The 15098-nt window shown below is 43.6% G+C and overlaps 1 protein-coding gene across 1 annotated transcript in view; it reads right to left on the bottom strand.

Moving 5' to 3' along the window:
- il17rd (interleukin 17 receptor D) overlaps positions 1 to 14808 on the bottom strand; it is a 64799-nt gene extending 49991 nt beyond the window's left edge. The window contains exon 1 of the mRNA XM_028824371.2: positions 14375 to 14808. Within this exon, the coding sequence (XP_028680204.1) occupies positions 14375 to 14494 (120 nt within the window). The 5' untranslated portion in view covers positions 14495 to 14808. The remainder of the gene's footprint in view (positions 1 to 14374) is intronic.
- Between the last annotated feature and the right edge of the window lie 290 nt (positions 14809 to 15098).

The following is a 15098-nucleotide window of genomic DNA, read 5'->3' on the forward strand; positions in this document are numbered from 1 at the left end:
AAATGTTATCAGTATAAGTATGCTGCACAGCTTCTGTTCCAAGCACTGATCTTGTCACTTCTTGTTAGAAGCAGGGGTTACCTGCATGTGCTGCCAAGCGGCTGATTCAAGACGCAGTGCCCATGTCTTGCTTTCAACCAGCCTTTTCAGGTCACCCCACTGGCTTTTAGCAGCAGAGCACATTGAGTTTCACCTAAAGAGTAGTCAATGGGCGAACCCAGTGCTGATGATTCAAAACAAACCAGCACATCTTGTTTTCACCAGCCAAGACGGTGAACGTCACTTTTTAGGTCTCTCCATTGGCTCCTGGTAGCAGCACATATTAAGTGCAAACAGTTGGTGCTTGCCTGCAGTAGTCAATTGAGTAGTCAATGGGTCAGCAATTATGTAAGCTCTTAAAAATAAAGGTGCCTCCAGTGCAATGCAATAGAGCAGGGGTGTCCAACTCTGGTCCTGGTGGGTCGGAGTGGCTGCAGGTTTTCATTCTAAACCTTATTCTAATTAGCGAGCAGTTTTCACTTCTAATAAACTCCTTTTCCCTTCATTTTAATAGCCCAGTTTTTAAGGATTCAGTCCTCTGAATTGATTCATTTCTTCATTAAATGGCAGCCAAACAGAGATGAGATGTGAAACAAACCAACAGATGACCAGCTAAATTGGAACGTCAAACTCCAGCCAATTTCACTCAAACCAGTTTCTTAATGAGAAGCCAATTCTTACTGTTACAAGGCATTATTGAATATCAGGACTTGTGGCTGCTCTCGTTCTGCCACAGCAGATTGTTGACTTTCTGTTTTTTTCTAAGACCACCATCAAGATGTTTTGGTGACCTGAGCAGACCAACATAACCAGGACCTTCACCTTTCTTTCTGGTTAGCTGGTCATGTGGCGGCTTGTTTTGTGTCTAATTATTGTTTGGCTGCTCATAAAGGAAAAAGAAACAACTAAGGAGTCTGAGTCATGTCAATTAAAACTAACACAAAACAAGTTAATCAGAAGCAAAAACGGCTCACTAATTAAGAAAATGGTTAGAATGAAAACCTGCAGCCACTGTGGCCCACCATGACCGGAGCTGGACACCCCTGCAACAGAGGATCCATTTTTGGTTCTCAAAAGACCCATCCAAATGTAGGTTCCAGAAAGAACCCTTTATTTATACAGTGAATAAGCATGACTAGATGGTAACAGATATGTGAAATACCAACAGAGTCATGACTTTACAAGGACTCAGACTGCATACAACACAGGTTAGTCCGAGTTTTCTTAATTTGTTAGTATTCTGGTAGGTAGCCTACCATTCATTAAAGATTTCAGTGTTTTCTACATATGTGGAAATTTTTCAAAGCACAAAGAATGCGTGATTTTCTCTTTTATCTAGAGCAGGGCTTTCCAACTCTGATCCTAGAGGTCCGCAGTGGCTGCTTGATTTCCTTCCTGCCACTTTCTTCATCAGGGATCAATTTCTGCAGTTAATTGACTTCTATTCCCTTCATTTTAATTGCCATGTTTTTAAAGACTCCATCATCTGAACAATTTCTTTTCCTTAAATGGACAAACAAACATGAGACGTGTAGTGAACCAACAGATGACCAGCTAACTCAAACCCATTTCTCTCTAACCAGTTTCTTAATTAGAAGACGATTCTTGTTGTTAATTAAACCTGCTAGTTGCCTGCATGACTTGCTGGTGTACTCATTCTGCCAGAGCAGACATTTTCCAAAACAGTTCATTTTCTTTTTTATAAGAGAACCATCCAAATGTTTAATGGACCTGAGCAGATCAACATTACTGAGATCTTCACCTTTCTTTATTTTCAAACTAGCTACGTGTGGTCTTTGGGACAAAAAACAACCCAAAGACTCCCTAGCAGTTTTACTACATTTGTGAACTTGGAGAGGTGTCAGCTAACTCTCAAGAATTACTCAAGGCAGAGGACGTGGACCCAGCTGTGCTTGCAGCCCAACTGGCTTTCGTAAGAAGATACTGGCGATACCGTATCTTAGTTGTATCTCTGTCAATACGAGTCCTATTGATCTTTGTCTCGAGAAAATACCTCCAGATAGACAATGTTTTTAGAGAAAACTTCAAGCTTTGCCCTCCATTACTGAGGTGTTTCACTTGCACGTTTTTGAGTCGCAGAGTTTGCTTCATTTTGACGTTGTGTCTCTTCATCTGTGTCATTAACGCAATGTTGTTGTTGCATGGCCACGTTTGCTACACACAGGTCTTTCATAGCAAGAAGTGAGGTGCATGCAAGAGCCGAAAAAATTTAAAAGTACATTCATGCATCATCTAGTGGCTGTGGTTGAACGTGAGCAGAGCGGATTGCTCCATACACTCACGGCTCTTTTGTTTATATCTGTCTAATAGTGTAGGATGGACACAGGCCAGCTGGTGATGTGTTGGCTCATTTTGTGTCTCATTAAATTTTGACTGCTAAGGGGTCAGCATCTTAAATATCAAGTCAATTACAAATAAGGCAAAAGAAGTTAATTAGCAGCAGAACCTGGTCACTTTTTAAGAAAAGGGTTAAATGAAAGCTTGTAGCCTGTGGCCCACCAGGATCGGAGTTGGACATCCCTGGTCTAGAACTCTTCACATGTGATGGTCAATTTTTGTAACCTAGTTTCAAAACAGTCACCAGACAGATGTTTAGTCAATTATGTTTGACCTCTTTTGTAAGTCCATCCATCCATCCATCCATTTTCCAACCCGCTGAATCCGAACACAGGGTTACGGGGGTCTGCTGGAGCCAATCCCAGCCAACACAGGGCACAAGGCAGGGAACCAATCCTGGGCAGGGTGCCAACCCACCGCAGGACACACACAAACACATCCACACACCAAGCACACACTAGGGCCAATTTAGAATCGCCAATCCACCTAACCTGCATGTCTTTGGACTGTGGGAGGAAACCGGAGCGCCCGGAGGAAACCCACGCAGACACTAAGTCACTCTGGATAAAAGCTACGTGAATAAATGTAAATGTATCAGAAAATGTAAAAAGAGCTTTTCAGCGTAGACACTGTGGGCACCAATATCAGCTTGGGAAGCAGAGATTTTATACAGAGTCTTGTCCAATGCCAGAAATGAATTGTATCAGCAAATTTAAAAATTTTTCTTTCACATGGTCACATGGAGGCGCCACTATCAGCCGAGGGAAGTGTAGATTTTATAAGGACGTCTGGTCAGTCACCATAACTGTCTACCAGAAGTCAACATGGACACAAGGGAGACACAAGATTGAGAAGTAGAGATTTTACACAGATAATATGTCACCCATTGCAACCCACTAGACCCTTCCAGTATCAACGAGCCACAATTCCTCTCACCCTGGGAGACCGTGGACATCATAAAGCCTTACCTCAGCCTTGGCCACCCCCCACCCCCAGTCCAACGATCAGACCTACAGCAGAGTGTGTGTGTTTAACGTGATTATAGCTCTCAGGTCAGGCAGCTGTCGGAGCCCCTCATTAATTACAAGGCTTGTTTCCGCGATCTGATTTCCATCATGATGTGGCAGGTCCTAAAATCATGCCCGCTTGTCGGCATAGGAAATGAGTCTCGTTCAAAGCAGAGGAGTTCTTCCTGCACTTTGAACTACTTAAAACCGATTGGCTCCCAAATCCTTTTCACAACGGCATAACACCTTGATCACAGCTCTGAAAAACATGACGCGTTAGGGGGGGCATCTCTGCAGGCTGCTGTGCTCTTTAGGAACATTTCTCACCTCCCGAAATAAAATAAAAGGAGGTGGGGGTGGAGAACCACACAAAAGACAGACTTTTGAGGCGGCAGGATTCACATCTAATAATGCAGTCTAGTGACTTTCTTAAATTGCCGAGCAGCCAGGCAGGGATTTTCCCACAGAGGCGCACAAAAAGGCCCTTGGAAGCAACTGGCCGGATGGCTGACTCTGAATAACCTAAAAGATACTTCAGAAATATGGTTGTGCTCACACATCAGGTGCCCACGGATTGTGTTCATAATTTCTTTCTGACAAGATGTCACAAAAAAAAAAAAAAAAAAAAGGAGAGGAAAAATGCCTTAACCGGGCCCCAAACAACAAGCAGAGGCCCAGTGCTGCCTGAAGCCAACAGTCACAAACTAAGCTGAAGTGGAGGAGCAAGGGAACCCCAGCATGAGATCTTACTGAGCTGAGACCCTGCTACAGATAGCTGCAGTCTTGTCCAAATTGGAGATGCTGGCTTCATTGTTTTCATTATTTGTCAACTGAGGCACAAAGTGAAAAGCAGCATACTGCAGTCAGACTGAGCAAAAGTAAGCAGTGTTTGTAATGCCAACCATTAGAAAAACCCAATATAAAAAATGTAGTGCCCTATATAAGACTAGCTCCTGTCTTGAATCTAATGCTTCCAGAATAGCCTATGGCTCACTGTGACCCTCAATTAAATTAGGCCGGTACAAGAAATGGATGAAAAGGAGAGTTAAAAAGCAAGCCGGAAGGCACGCAGTGTAATACTCCTGTGATATGAAATCCATTGTCTTCTCACCAGTCAGGCCGTATTGGAAGTTATGTCACCTTTTATAGGCAAGACAATGCCGGATGAATAAGCCACGAAGTAACGCCCAGGCTTGTATTATGAGGTCTGAGCAGCTGCATGGCGGCACAATGGTTAGTGCTGTTACCTCACAGCTCCAGGAACCAGTGTGTGATTGCCAGCTTTGTCACTACCTATGAGGAGATTATATATATTCTCCAAGTTCGCATGGGCTTTTCACAAATACTCTTAATATGTGAAATGTGAATGCATTTTAATTCTGATTTAATTGACAATTTTACAAGGGTCCTGTACAAGTGCATAATTGTGCATGTGGCACTCTACACCTGGGGTTGACTTATGCATTGTGTCTAATTCTGCAACATCCTTGTAATGGAAGGAGTGACTTCATTGAGTCAGTCCTTCTTCATGGAGCTGAGACCTGGAGGATGACAGTTATGACCATTAAGAAAGCTCAGACCGTCATCAACACATGCCTGCAAAGGATCCTCCAGATACACTGGCCTAACACCATCACCATCAGCAACAATGACCTTTGGCAGAGAAGAAACCGGATGCCCGCAGAAGAGGAGATTTTAAGAAATGGGGAGGGGGTGAACACACCCTCAGAAAGACCTCCCACCAACATCGGCAGTCACTCCCTGACCTGGAATCCCCAAGGCAAAAGGAAGAGAGGAAGGTCAAGAAACATGTGGCGCCAGGACCTACTGGAAAACACCATTAGGATGGGCGTCACTTGAGACACCATGAGGATGGGTGTCACTTGAGAAATCTGGAAGGTATGCTTGTCGGTGGCCTGTGCCCCCTGGAGGGGTAGAAGGCATAAGTAAGTATGTAAGATTTCATGAAATGGACAGTTAGTTAGTGTAGCTTTCTCTCTTCTTTGTACCAAATTGCCCACTTATTTCCACCTGCTACAAGTTTGTATGCACCAGGGGTAAAAAAAAATAAAAACTGCACTGCAGACACAATGCTCCCGAAGCACAACTGACTTGTTCCTTTTCCATGTGCTCTACCAGATTATTGATTTGTCATCTTTTGAAATGTTGGCCCATCTGTTAAAAACATTTACTTTAAGCAAAAATTATGAATGGAACCCTGCTGCTCCATAATGTGTGAACAGTACAGAAACACACTGCATCTACTGTGTTGTAGGTTTCAAAACACAACTGTACCTACCTAACTCACCCTATAATGTTAGGCACAAATGGACTGGCATCCTGGCTAGGATGGTGGCTGTTCACTTTCCTCTCAGGGAAGGCCGGTATAACGGAAGGACAGACAGAGACTTGGTTCTGGGCTCACGAGTTCCCCCTGTATGCTGGAGAGCAGCATCCCTCTGGTAAGGCTGCCGTTTGGACACCCGCAGAGTTACATGAGACTGGTGGGAAGCCCTGTAGGGGTCCTTGGGTGCCAGGGACAGGCTCCCCTGGTAAGAGAAAAGTCACCTGTGAGCCCTCACCACATTTTGCCTCCAAACACCTGGGATAATGTGTTCTGACAGGGAGCCATAATTTAAATTCAGTCTTGGGGATATATCCTGTTGGCATTTCAAAAGGTTGCCATCCCAGGTGTCACTGCATTTCTGTATTATAATAAATTACATTTGCTTCATTGGTTACACCACTCAGATTCACTGAACTGCACTTGTTTCCTTCATAGATATGTCTTGTGGTCAAGTATGCTGTGAAATTTACTGTGTAAAATAAAGATGGTATTACACCCCCCAATACAGCATGTCTCCCAAGTCACATACACCAGGTCAATCATTTGATTCTTTACAAATCAACAATCACCATGCTGATGTCCTGAAAATTTTGTGTGCCAGCAGATGAAGTCCAAAATGTGGCTTTAAGACCAAATTTAAATCACACACACTTTACAGTGATTCACACTTAGGGAAAAAATGTTTCTTTGACAAGATGTCTTATAATAGTGCTAAATTTGTAATCCTCTTTAATAAAACCCTTGTGTGCGTCCAGTGTCCGTGTGTGTGTGTGTCTTCTGGTGAAGTGCACATGTGCGGGGCACGGTGCAATGCTTCAAAGGCCGCCTGACGCGTCACACAAGACAGAGAGGGCGGGACTTATAAAATATCGCGCGGCAGATCCAATCGAATTTTTGTAAATGAGGTAGTAAGACCTAAAACAGAAAACACGAAAAATCCAATCGAGTACTGAGACGCGGAGACCAGCTTCCCCAATGTTGTGCAAGTGTTCACTCTGAGGATGTCAGATTTGCAATTAAGAAGCTTGGCCCGGTAAAGTGTAAAGTAAAAGTAGATTTATTTTCGCGCACATTACATCAGTTGCTGGGGAGAATCTGCTGATTGCCCACTGTTGTGACAGAAAATTAAACTCATATTACGGACAGCAAAGCCAGTATTACTGTCAGAGACCATTACAGGCATTTAACGGAAAAAAATTAATGAGACAAAAGGTCCCTTGCCATTTAATATAGACTATTTCTACTAATGTTTATGGACTACTGTTCTAACACCCGTTATTGTAACGGGCTTAATGTCTAGTTCACTATATAAAAAAGCAGCAAATCTTAACATTATATTGTTAAGCACAAAGATGTCCAATTTAATAATATAAATATGAATATATGTTTACCCACAACCCTGAAATGGATTAAGTGGGCTTGAGAACATTATGTTAGGATGTATTGTATGTTCACCAGTTATCAATGTCTCTCCTTAAATAATAAAAGCAGATATTTAAGAATTTACTACATAATTAAAAAACTGCTATTACGTAGAAGGTTATTGGGCCAATTAAATGTCATAAGAACTTTAAATGTAGCTCTAGTCTGAGCTGGCAAGATGAACCTCACATGCATACCATGTGTGCACCACATCTGAGCAGGTGGACTGTGGGTAATACCCTACATCAGCGTTTCACAACCTTTCTGGTATCATGACCCACTTTTTCTCATGGCATTGTGCTTGCGACCCATGGGGGGGTGGGGGTGAGTGGGGGCTCTGCATGAATTTAGATTGATTGTCTGAGTGGAGGGAGTGGGAAATCAGCACGATCATCAACTGGGTGGGTGGGTGTCTAGGAGTCCCATGTGATCACCAAAGCTTCAGAGTGTTAGATGAATCAAGCACTTTCATCAATGCTATTCCTCCTCGATGAATCGAGCATGATCATCAGAGCGGGGATTGGGGAGGTCGTCCAGGGTCACCCACGATCCACCTGCGATACTGCAGCTGTGAATTGAGTGTGATCATCAGAGCAGTGAGCAGAGGATGCGAAGTTTTGCCTGAAGGTTGGCCATGGCCCACCTGCAATGCCGCCATGGCCCACAGGTTGGGAAACACTGCCCGACATAGTGATATTACCTGGACCATCTTCACAACTTATACAATAACGGCATTCAAAACAACCCCACTTTAAATATTTTTTGATTTTCATTTCTCATTTTTTAAATGTTCTCATGATTCCGCAAGTACCCTATCAATCATCATCATATTAGTAAACTCGATACTGCTCAAGGGTATTACAGCCACCCTAAATAAAGCCAACAAGTTCAGCACAAATGTGCCAGTGTTACACTTTTGCAGTGGCCAAAGACAATACTCATGGATGTCACACGATTACTCCTACTGCACTTTTCACAAGGCAAGGCCAAAGAAGTACAAAAGAGACACTTTTATCCTGCAATTTGCTACTCTGCTGTCATTCATCCTTGTTTTCTTTGACATAAGGGGACTGCGTAAGGTGCTTACCCTGTGGTCTGAATGTGGATCCCAATGAGCCAGTGCAGTGATGGGGACACGGTGCTGTAAAAATGGCAGTGTCCTTCAGATGAGACATAAAACCTAGGTCCTGACTCACTATCGTCTTGAAATCTCCCTGGGCATCCTTCGTAAAAAGTAGGGTGTACCCCAATGTTCAGGCTAAATTTCCCGCCACGGCCTAGTCATTCTGTCCCCCTAATCATTCCCTGTCTCTAACTGGCTATCCCTCTCACCACTTCATCACCTAACAGCTAATGTGTGGTGAGCATAGTGGCGCAAAAATGGCTGCCGTCACATCATCCAGGTGGGTGCTGCACATTAGTGGTGGTTGAAATGGCCCCCCACTCACTATGAAAATCGCTTTTAGTAAAAGAGCTCTATACTGTAAATGTAAAGAATTATTATTATTACTTTCTTAGTTCTGTAGCTTTCAAGAAAGAAGTCTTTGTTTTATATAGCACCTTTTAATGCTTATACGTTCAATGCCTTATCCACTAGGTCACAGTACCTGCCATAGTCGAGACTAACTTACTCCAACTGATAAAACAATAAGAATGATTCTTAAAAATGACCTCCAGGCAGAAGGTAGTCAAGCTGATATTTTTTTTGTAAAAGGCCATCAAATAAAATAGTGTACTACAGTCCCAGGTAGACAAAGTGACTACTCCCAGCATGTCTATAACAAGGCAGACAGTTCAGCCACAGGGGCATCAGCTGTCAGCCCACAATAATGGAAAGTATGCAGAGGGTAGGAAGGACATTGAGCTTATGAGCACCACAGGTACATCAGCAGTCAACCCACAGTTATGGAAAATAACTAGAGGGTATGAAGTAGATAAAGCCTCTGTGCAGCACAGACCCATTTGGAAGTCAACCTACAGTCGTGGAAAATACTGAATAGTGGGAGGGAAAAGGAGCCTAATGGATGAGACACAGGAAGCACTCGAGCAGTGAAACTGGCTTAAAAGAGACCACCTGAAGAATCCAGGAGAAAAGTCAAAAGACAGGACCTTCTTTGCCACCCCACTCTGGGGAGTATAAAACATGAAGTCTTGTACTTACTTCCATTAGTCCAAAAGAAGTGCGACACATGTGGCTTAAGTGTTACTCCAACCTGTATCTACCAAGCCCAAGTCAAAGTCATCTGGATGGCAGGAACTTGTCTAGTGTGCTAAAAACTGTACCCTGTATACTGTATATGTAACAATAGCAATTTAAACCCTTTTAACTAACAAGTTACAAAGATAGAGCTAAAATTCTGAATATCAATATATAAAGGCTCAGCATTTTAAGCACATCAGCTGAACAAAAAATGGGTTGTCAGTGTTAGCACTCATTACATCCTGCTGCATGGCGCATTGGACCACAGAAACAAATGTCACGGCCATCACGGGGCTCGTCACCTGTGAGTGTGGGGCATTCTCTCTGGTACTCCATTTGAATCCTGCACTGCTGGATCCAAAGCCCACAAACAGAACAGGATGTGACAGGCAGCATCAGGCAACTGATTGTCCTGGCGACTGTGTCTGATGTCTAGCCTCTGGCATTGAATGTTGTGTGCAGTATCAGGCACGGGTAATAATTAACAATCCTGGGTTACACTTGGTACAGCTTCAGGCTTTAGTCACTTTCTAGCAGGTACTTGTTGCTCTGCCCACCATCTCTTTGTATAAATTCTGGTACTGGAGGGCAGAATCAGGCAATCCTAGCATTGCCAAAGCACTGCCAGCATTAATTACGTTTAGGGGTTGCGTTGATCTTTTCAAGCACTGGTGCCATCTTACAAATCTGTTAGTAGCTTGGACTTTGGTGAGTGATTGGTGAAGATGGAGTGCCACATTTTGCACTGTATCACTCTTCATAACTTCCTCCCTGATGCACCACATTGAAGCGATAATCTCCCCCAGGAAGTCACGATCGCTTCAAAACAATTAAGTAGGGGTGCTCCCTGTGAACCCCTGAATGCACCTCACTTTGCACCACATCACTCTTTGCAAGTCACATATATATATATTTTTTTGTTCTTTATTTCGCCTTATACAATTTCTTGTATTAGGAATTTGGTAGTTTTCGCATACCCCTTGGGGTCAGAGTGCAGGGTCAGCCATTGTACAGCGCCCCTGGAGCAATTACAGGTTAAGGGCCTTGCTCAAGGGCCCAGCAGAGCAGTGGCCTTTTGGCAGTGACGGGGATTCAAACTGGCAACCTTCGGGATACCAGCGCAGCTCCTTAGCCTCAGAGCCACCACTCCGCCCTAACATACAGCTTACAGTTCCTGTTGTGGGTTGGAAGCGTAACACAAGAAAGTGACCTGGGGTAACAACATACAGGAACTCAATGGCTCCTGTGATGGGAAAACACCTTACTTGTGTGCATACATCTGCCCAGTGCACGGCTTCACACGCTGGGATTGCATTAGGCTTTTATCCAACACCAGCTGTGCTACCTGTCTAATACAGGTTGAAATCGAGGTAATCGTCATAGACCTCAGCATTAACATTTGCAGTAAACCATGAAATGCATACATCTATATGCCATTTAGTATAGGACTCTTAAAAGCAGCGTTAATGTTTGTGATGCGCCACCTGTTGGAATGACAACTGGAATGCATTTTATTACTAAGAATGTTTGAGATGTGCCATCTGTTGGACTGACAAATGCAATGCATTTTATTACTAAGGATGTTTGTGATGTGCCATGTTTTGGAATGACAGAGACAAAGGAACAGATGGGCACACAGACAGACCCACAGATGCTTATCCCTTTATTAAGGTGGATCGGATATAGTGTCTTGTGAACTGGAGGTTCTGCGTATGGTTTCTATCATGTGCACCACTAGTTCTGGTGAGAGCCTTGCTTAGGACTCTTCGTCTCATGTCAGGACTGCAGTAGACACCAGCTTTTTTTTTGTTCTTCTTAGACAACACTGCTCTCTGCGTCAGGTGAGACCAAATTTGCCGAGCTGAAGTTTCTCTTCAGCTAACTGCCTACATTTTGTGGTCAAATTGTTTACATCCTGTTCACCTGTAGGGACAGGAATCCTAAAGTGTGGCGCAGTGCCTCCCTGCCCCCATCATTCCTTATGTTATTTAGCAAGAACTCTACAGGTAATACTATACAAGACGGACAAAAATATTCACAAAGGGAGGGAGTTGCATCCATATTGGAGAAAAAGCAGAACATGATATGTGCTGTGAAAGACAAGAATTGAAATGTTAGTTTACCCTACAGGTCTTTGAGACAAACTGGGCAAAGGAAAAAAGAAGGAGAGGACAGGAATGAGAAATGACAAGTATACTTTTGTTTTAAAGATGATTTATGGTCTGGTCTCCTCATGGGCCAATGAGGGGCTATGTGACTAAAGAGCTTGGTGGGCACAGCTTCAATCTCCAGCACTGGCTCAAGCTGCAGGAATCTGTACAGCACCTTTGCATTTGGTTGATCCTAAAAGGAGCTATATGAAATCACTATTGGTCCCCCAGTACCAGGACCAAAACTCTCTCTCTATGTGTATACAGTGCCTTTAGAAAGTATTCAGACACTCTCACTTTTAACACATTTTGTTTTGTTGCAGCCTTCTACTAAAATCATTGAAATTCATTTCTTCCCTCATCAAGCAGCACTCAATAACCCAGAATGACAAAGACAAAAAAACAGGATTTTGACATTTTTTGCAAAAAAAAAAAAAAAAACCAAAACATTAGAATGGTAGTACTGCACAGGTGATGAACGGTGACTGGTTTCCTCCAGACGCGACACTTAGAATTGAAGCCAAACACATGAACCTTGCATTCATCCGACCAGAGAATCTTGTTTCTCATAGTCTGACAGTCCTTTACGTGCCTCTTTTCAAACTCCAAATGGACTTTCATGCATCGTCTGGCCATTCTGCCATAAAGCCCAGATTGGTGGAGTGTTATAGTGGTGATGGTCCTTCTGGAAGTTTCTCCCATCTCCACACTGGTTCTCTAGAGCTCAGCTAGAGTGACTATCAGGTTCTCGGTCACTTCTCTTTACCAAGGCCCTTGTACCATCTTTTTGGCCAGCTCTAGGAGAGTCATTGTTGTTCCAAACGTCTTTCATTTAAAAATTATGGAGGCCACAGTGCTCTTGATAACCTTTAGAATTTTTTGTAGCCTTTCCCAGACGTGAACTTAGATGTGACCATGTCTCTAAGCTGTGCAGGTAATTCTTTCAACCCCATGGCTTGGTATTTGCTCAGCTGTGGACCTTCTACAGACAGGTGTGCACCTAATCCTACTCAGTCCAATCTATTGAATTGACCACAGGTGGACTCCACTCAAGGCACAGAAACAGCTCAATGATGATCAAGAGAAAGAGAATGCACTTGAGCCAGATTTCAAGTGTCTTAGCAAAAGGTCTGCATACTTGCAACAATATGAGAATTTTTTTTTTGAAAAAATTTAAAAAAAACTTTAAATAATCCTGCTTTTTCTTTGTCATTCTGGGTTATCAAGTGTTGTCTGATGGGGGAATAAATAAATGTAAATGAATTTAGCATAAGAGTGCAACAAAACAAAATGTGAAAATGTAAAGGTGTCTGAAAACTTTCTGAAGGCACTAAATATTAGAGTTTTGATCACTTATTGATGGATCAATAGTGATATATTAAAACTCCTAAGCTCTAAACACACAATACACACACACCTCCATGCATACACATACATTCTTAAACTGCTGACTCACAGTAAGGAGACCAGGGTTCATATCATGATCCTTCCTGTATGGAGTTTGCATGTTCTCTCTGTGTCTGTGCGGGTTTCCTCCGGGTGCTCTGGTTTCCTCCCACTGTCCAAAGACATGCAGGTTGGGTGAACTGGCCATCCTAAATTGGCCTGTGTGCTTGGTGTGTGTGTTTTCCCTGAAATGGATCAGCACTCTGCCCAGGGTTTGTTCTTGCTTTGCACCCTATCCCACCTGGGACAGGCTCCAGCAAATCCCAGCAACCCGGTTCAGGACTAAGCAGGCTACAAAATGAATGACTGGCTGACCTTTGTAAAACAGCAATCGGTTCCTAATTTTAACATGACTTTTACTACATACTACAACACCCACTGTGTTCAGATTCACTTGATTCTCCTGCCAAGTAGCCTACTAGACATTAACAATTTCTGTTTTGTCCACATATTAGGGACCTTTTCAAAGTTCAAAGAACCAGCTTCATGTGCAAAGATCCCATCCCAGAATGAAATGTTTTTTGTCAAGCAATGCATCTACAAGGAAGCACACAACCCAGTAAAGTGCCATTAAAGAACCAGTATTTTTACATATAAAACCAAGACATATTGAAGGCATTTCTAATTACACAAGTCTGCAGCATACTACTTTACAACTATAAGGAGTGACACTAAGTTGCCTGAAAATACAGGACCTTTCAGCATTAAGCCCCCCTTCCCCTCCTCTCCCCCTCTCCGTCTATCTGTCCAGCGGCAATCCACATGAGTGACAGGAGAGGGAAGTGGCCTGTGGTCTCAAGAGGAAATGCCAGGGAGCTTTAATTGAGCAAATAGCCGTTCACTTCCTATGGGAGAGCACTTCAAAGGCAGATGTGCACCCCTGAGGACAAAGAGCCAGAACAGCAATCAGTCACTGGGGGGTTGACCAGAGATAGGCCATTCATTCAAGTGTGACCCTCACCCCCACTAAAGAAAATTCAAGCAAGGGCTAACGAGATGACATTAAAGTAACAAAGGGGTGCGAAAGAGTAGTTCAAGTGACACTCATTGAGTTCCGCTAAAATGTGCAGGGCACCCCGAGTTGGCCAGCTCATATAGATAACCATTAGCTCCCACGGTGAACTCTTGAAAACCAGAGTGGTGCTACCTAAACACAAGCACCCCCACTGTCTAATCCAGTGGCTCCGCATTCCTGTCTGGACTTTTCGGCTTCACATCAACAACGGAAACAAGCCATACAAAAAGGCTCCCCACTCAAACATGGCATCCAGCTGTCGCACACCTGGCCGACTGCCAGGTGAATTCTTAATTTGGGCACAGTGAATTGCTTGCCATTCCTCTCCCAACTAGTTGTATGGTAACCCAGCTCCCTCAAAATGCCCACCCCACATCTCCCCCACTTTACCTTTAGTCCGCATGCTTCGAATGCCGCTTTCTTCGTCCCAGCTGCGTACAGAGCTCCACTAGTGTGGACAAGTGCAGAGAAGTATAAAAGGAAATCGAGAAGGTGGACTCTGAGTGCCATCGTACGAGCAGCAGTCCAACCTGCCGCCAAATGGAATTGAGGGCTCCACTCCGCCCCCGTTCAGAGTGAAATTAACTGCTAAAATGAGGCGCCGTCGGATCAACGCACGCACTTCGTTCCTTCGGCTTTCAGATCTAGTAGGACTGGTCGTAAAAGTAAGAAAAAGGAAAAAAAAAAAGTTTTTGTAAAGAAATCCCAGTTACAGATCTGCCTTAAGAGTCGACAATCAGCACCTCCAGTACTCCCCGGACACCATCCGTCTCGTGCTGAGGAGTCGCAACAGAACTCGTCTGTTTGGGCACCAGCTGCCCGATCACTGGCTCGGAGGTTCCACGGGGGCGGGGATAGGGCGGGGCGAAAACTGTGACTGGGCGGGGTGTGGGCGTTGAGGGCATTGTCGGCTTCTGTATCACAGCTCGGCGCTGACGAATGGCCGTGAAATTTAACGTGAAAAAATGTAAATCAGCGAGGTTAATAATGCACATTTTAAAACGGAAACAGAATAATAAAAAATTATATCGGTAATATGTAAAGCATGTAGTTTTTTTACAATATATGTTAACTATTCAACCAGTAACTGTCAAACTTGACAATTTTACGACTG

The sequence above is a fragment of the Erpetoichthys calabaricus genome, chromosome 18 (assembly GCF_900747795.2).
Source record: "Erpetoichthys calabaricus chromosome 18, fErpCal1.3, whole genome shotgun sequence".
NCBI lineage: Eukaryota > Metazoa > Chordata > Cladistia > Polypteriformes > Polypteridae > Erpetoichthys > Erpetoichthys calabaricus.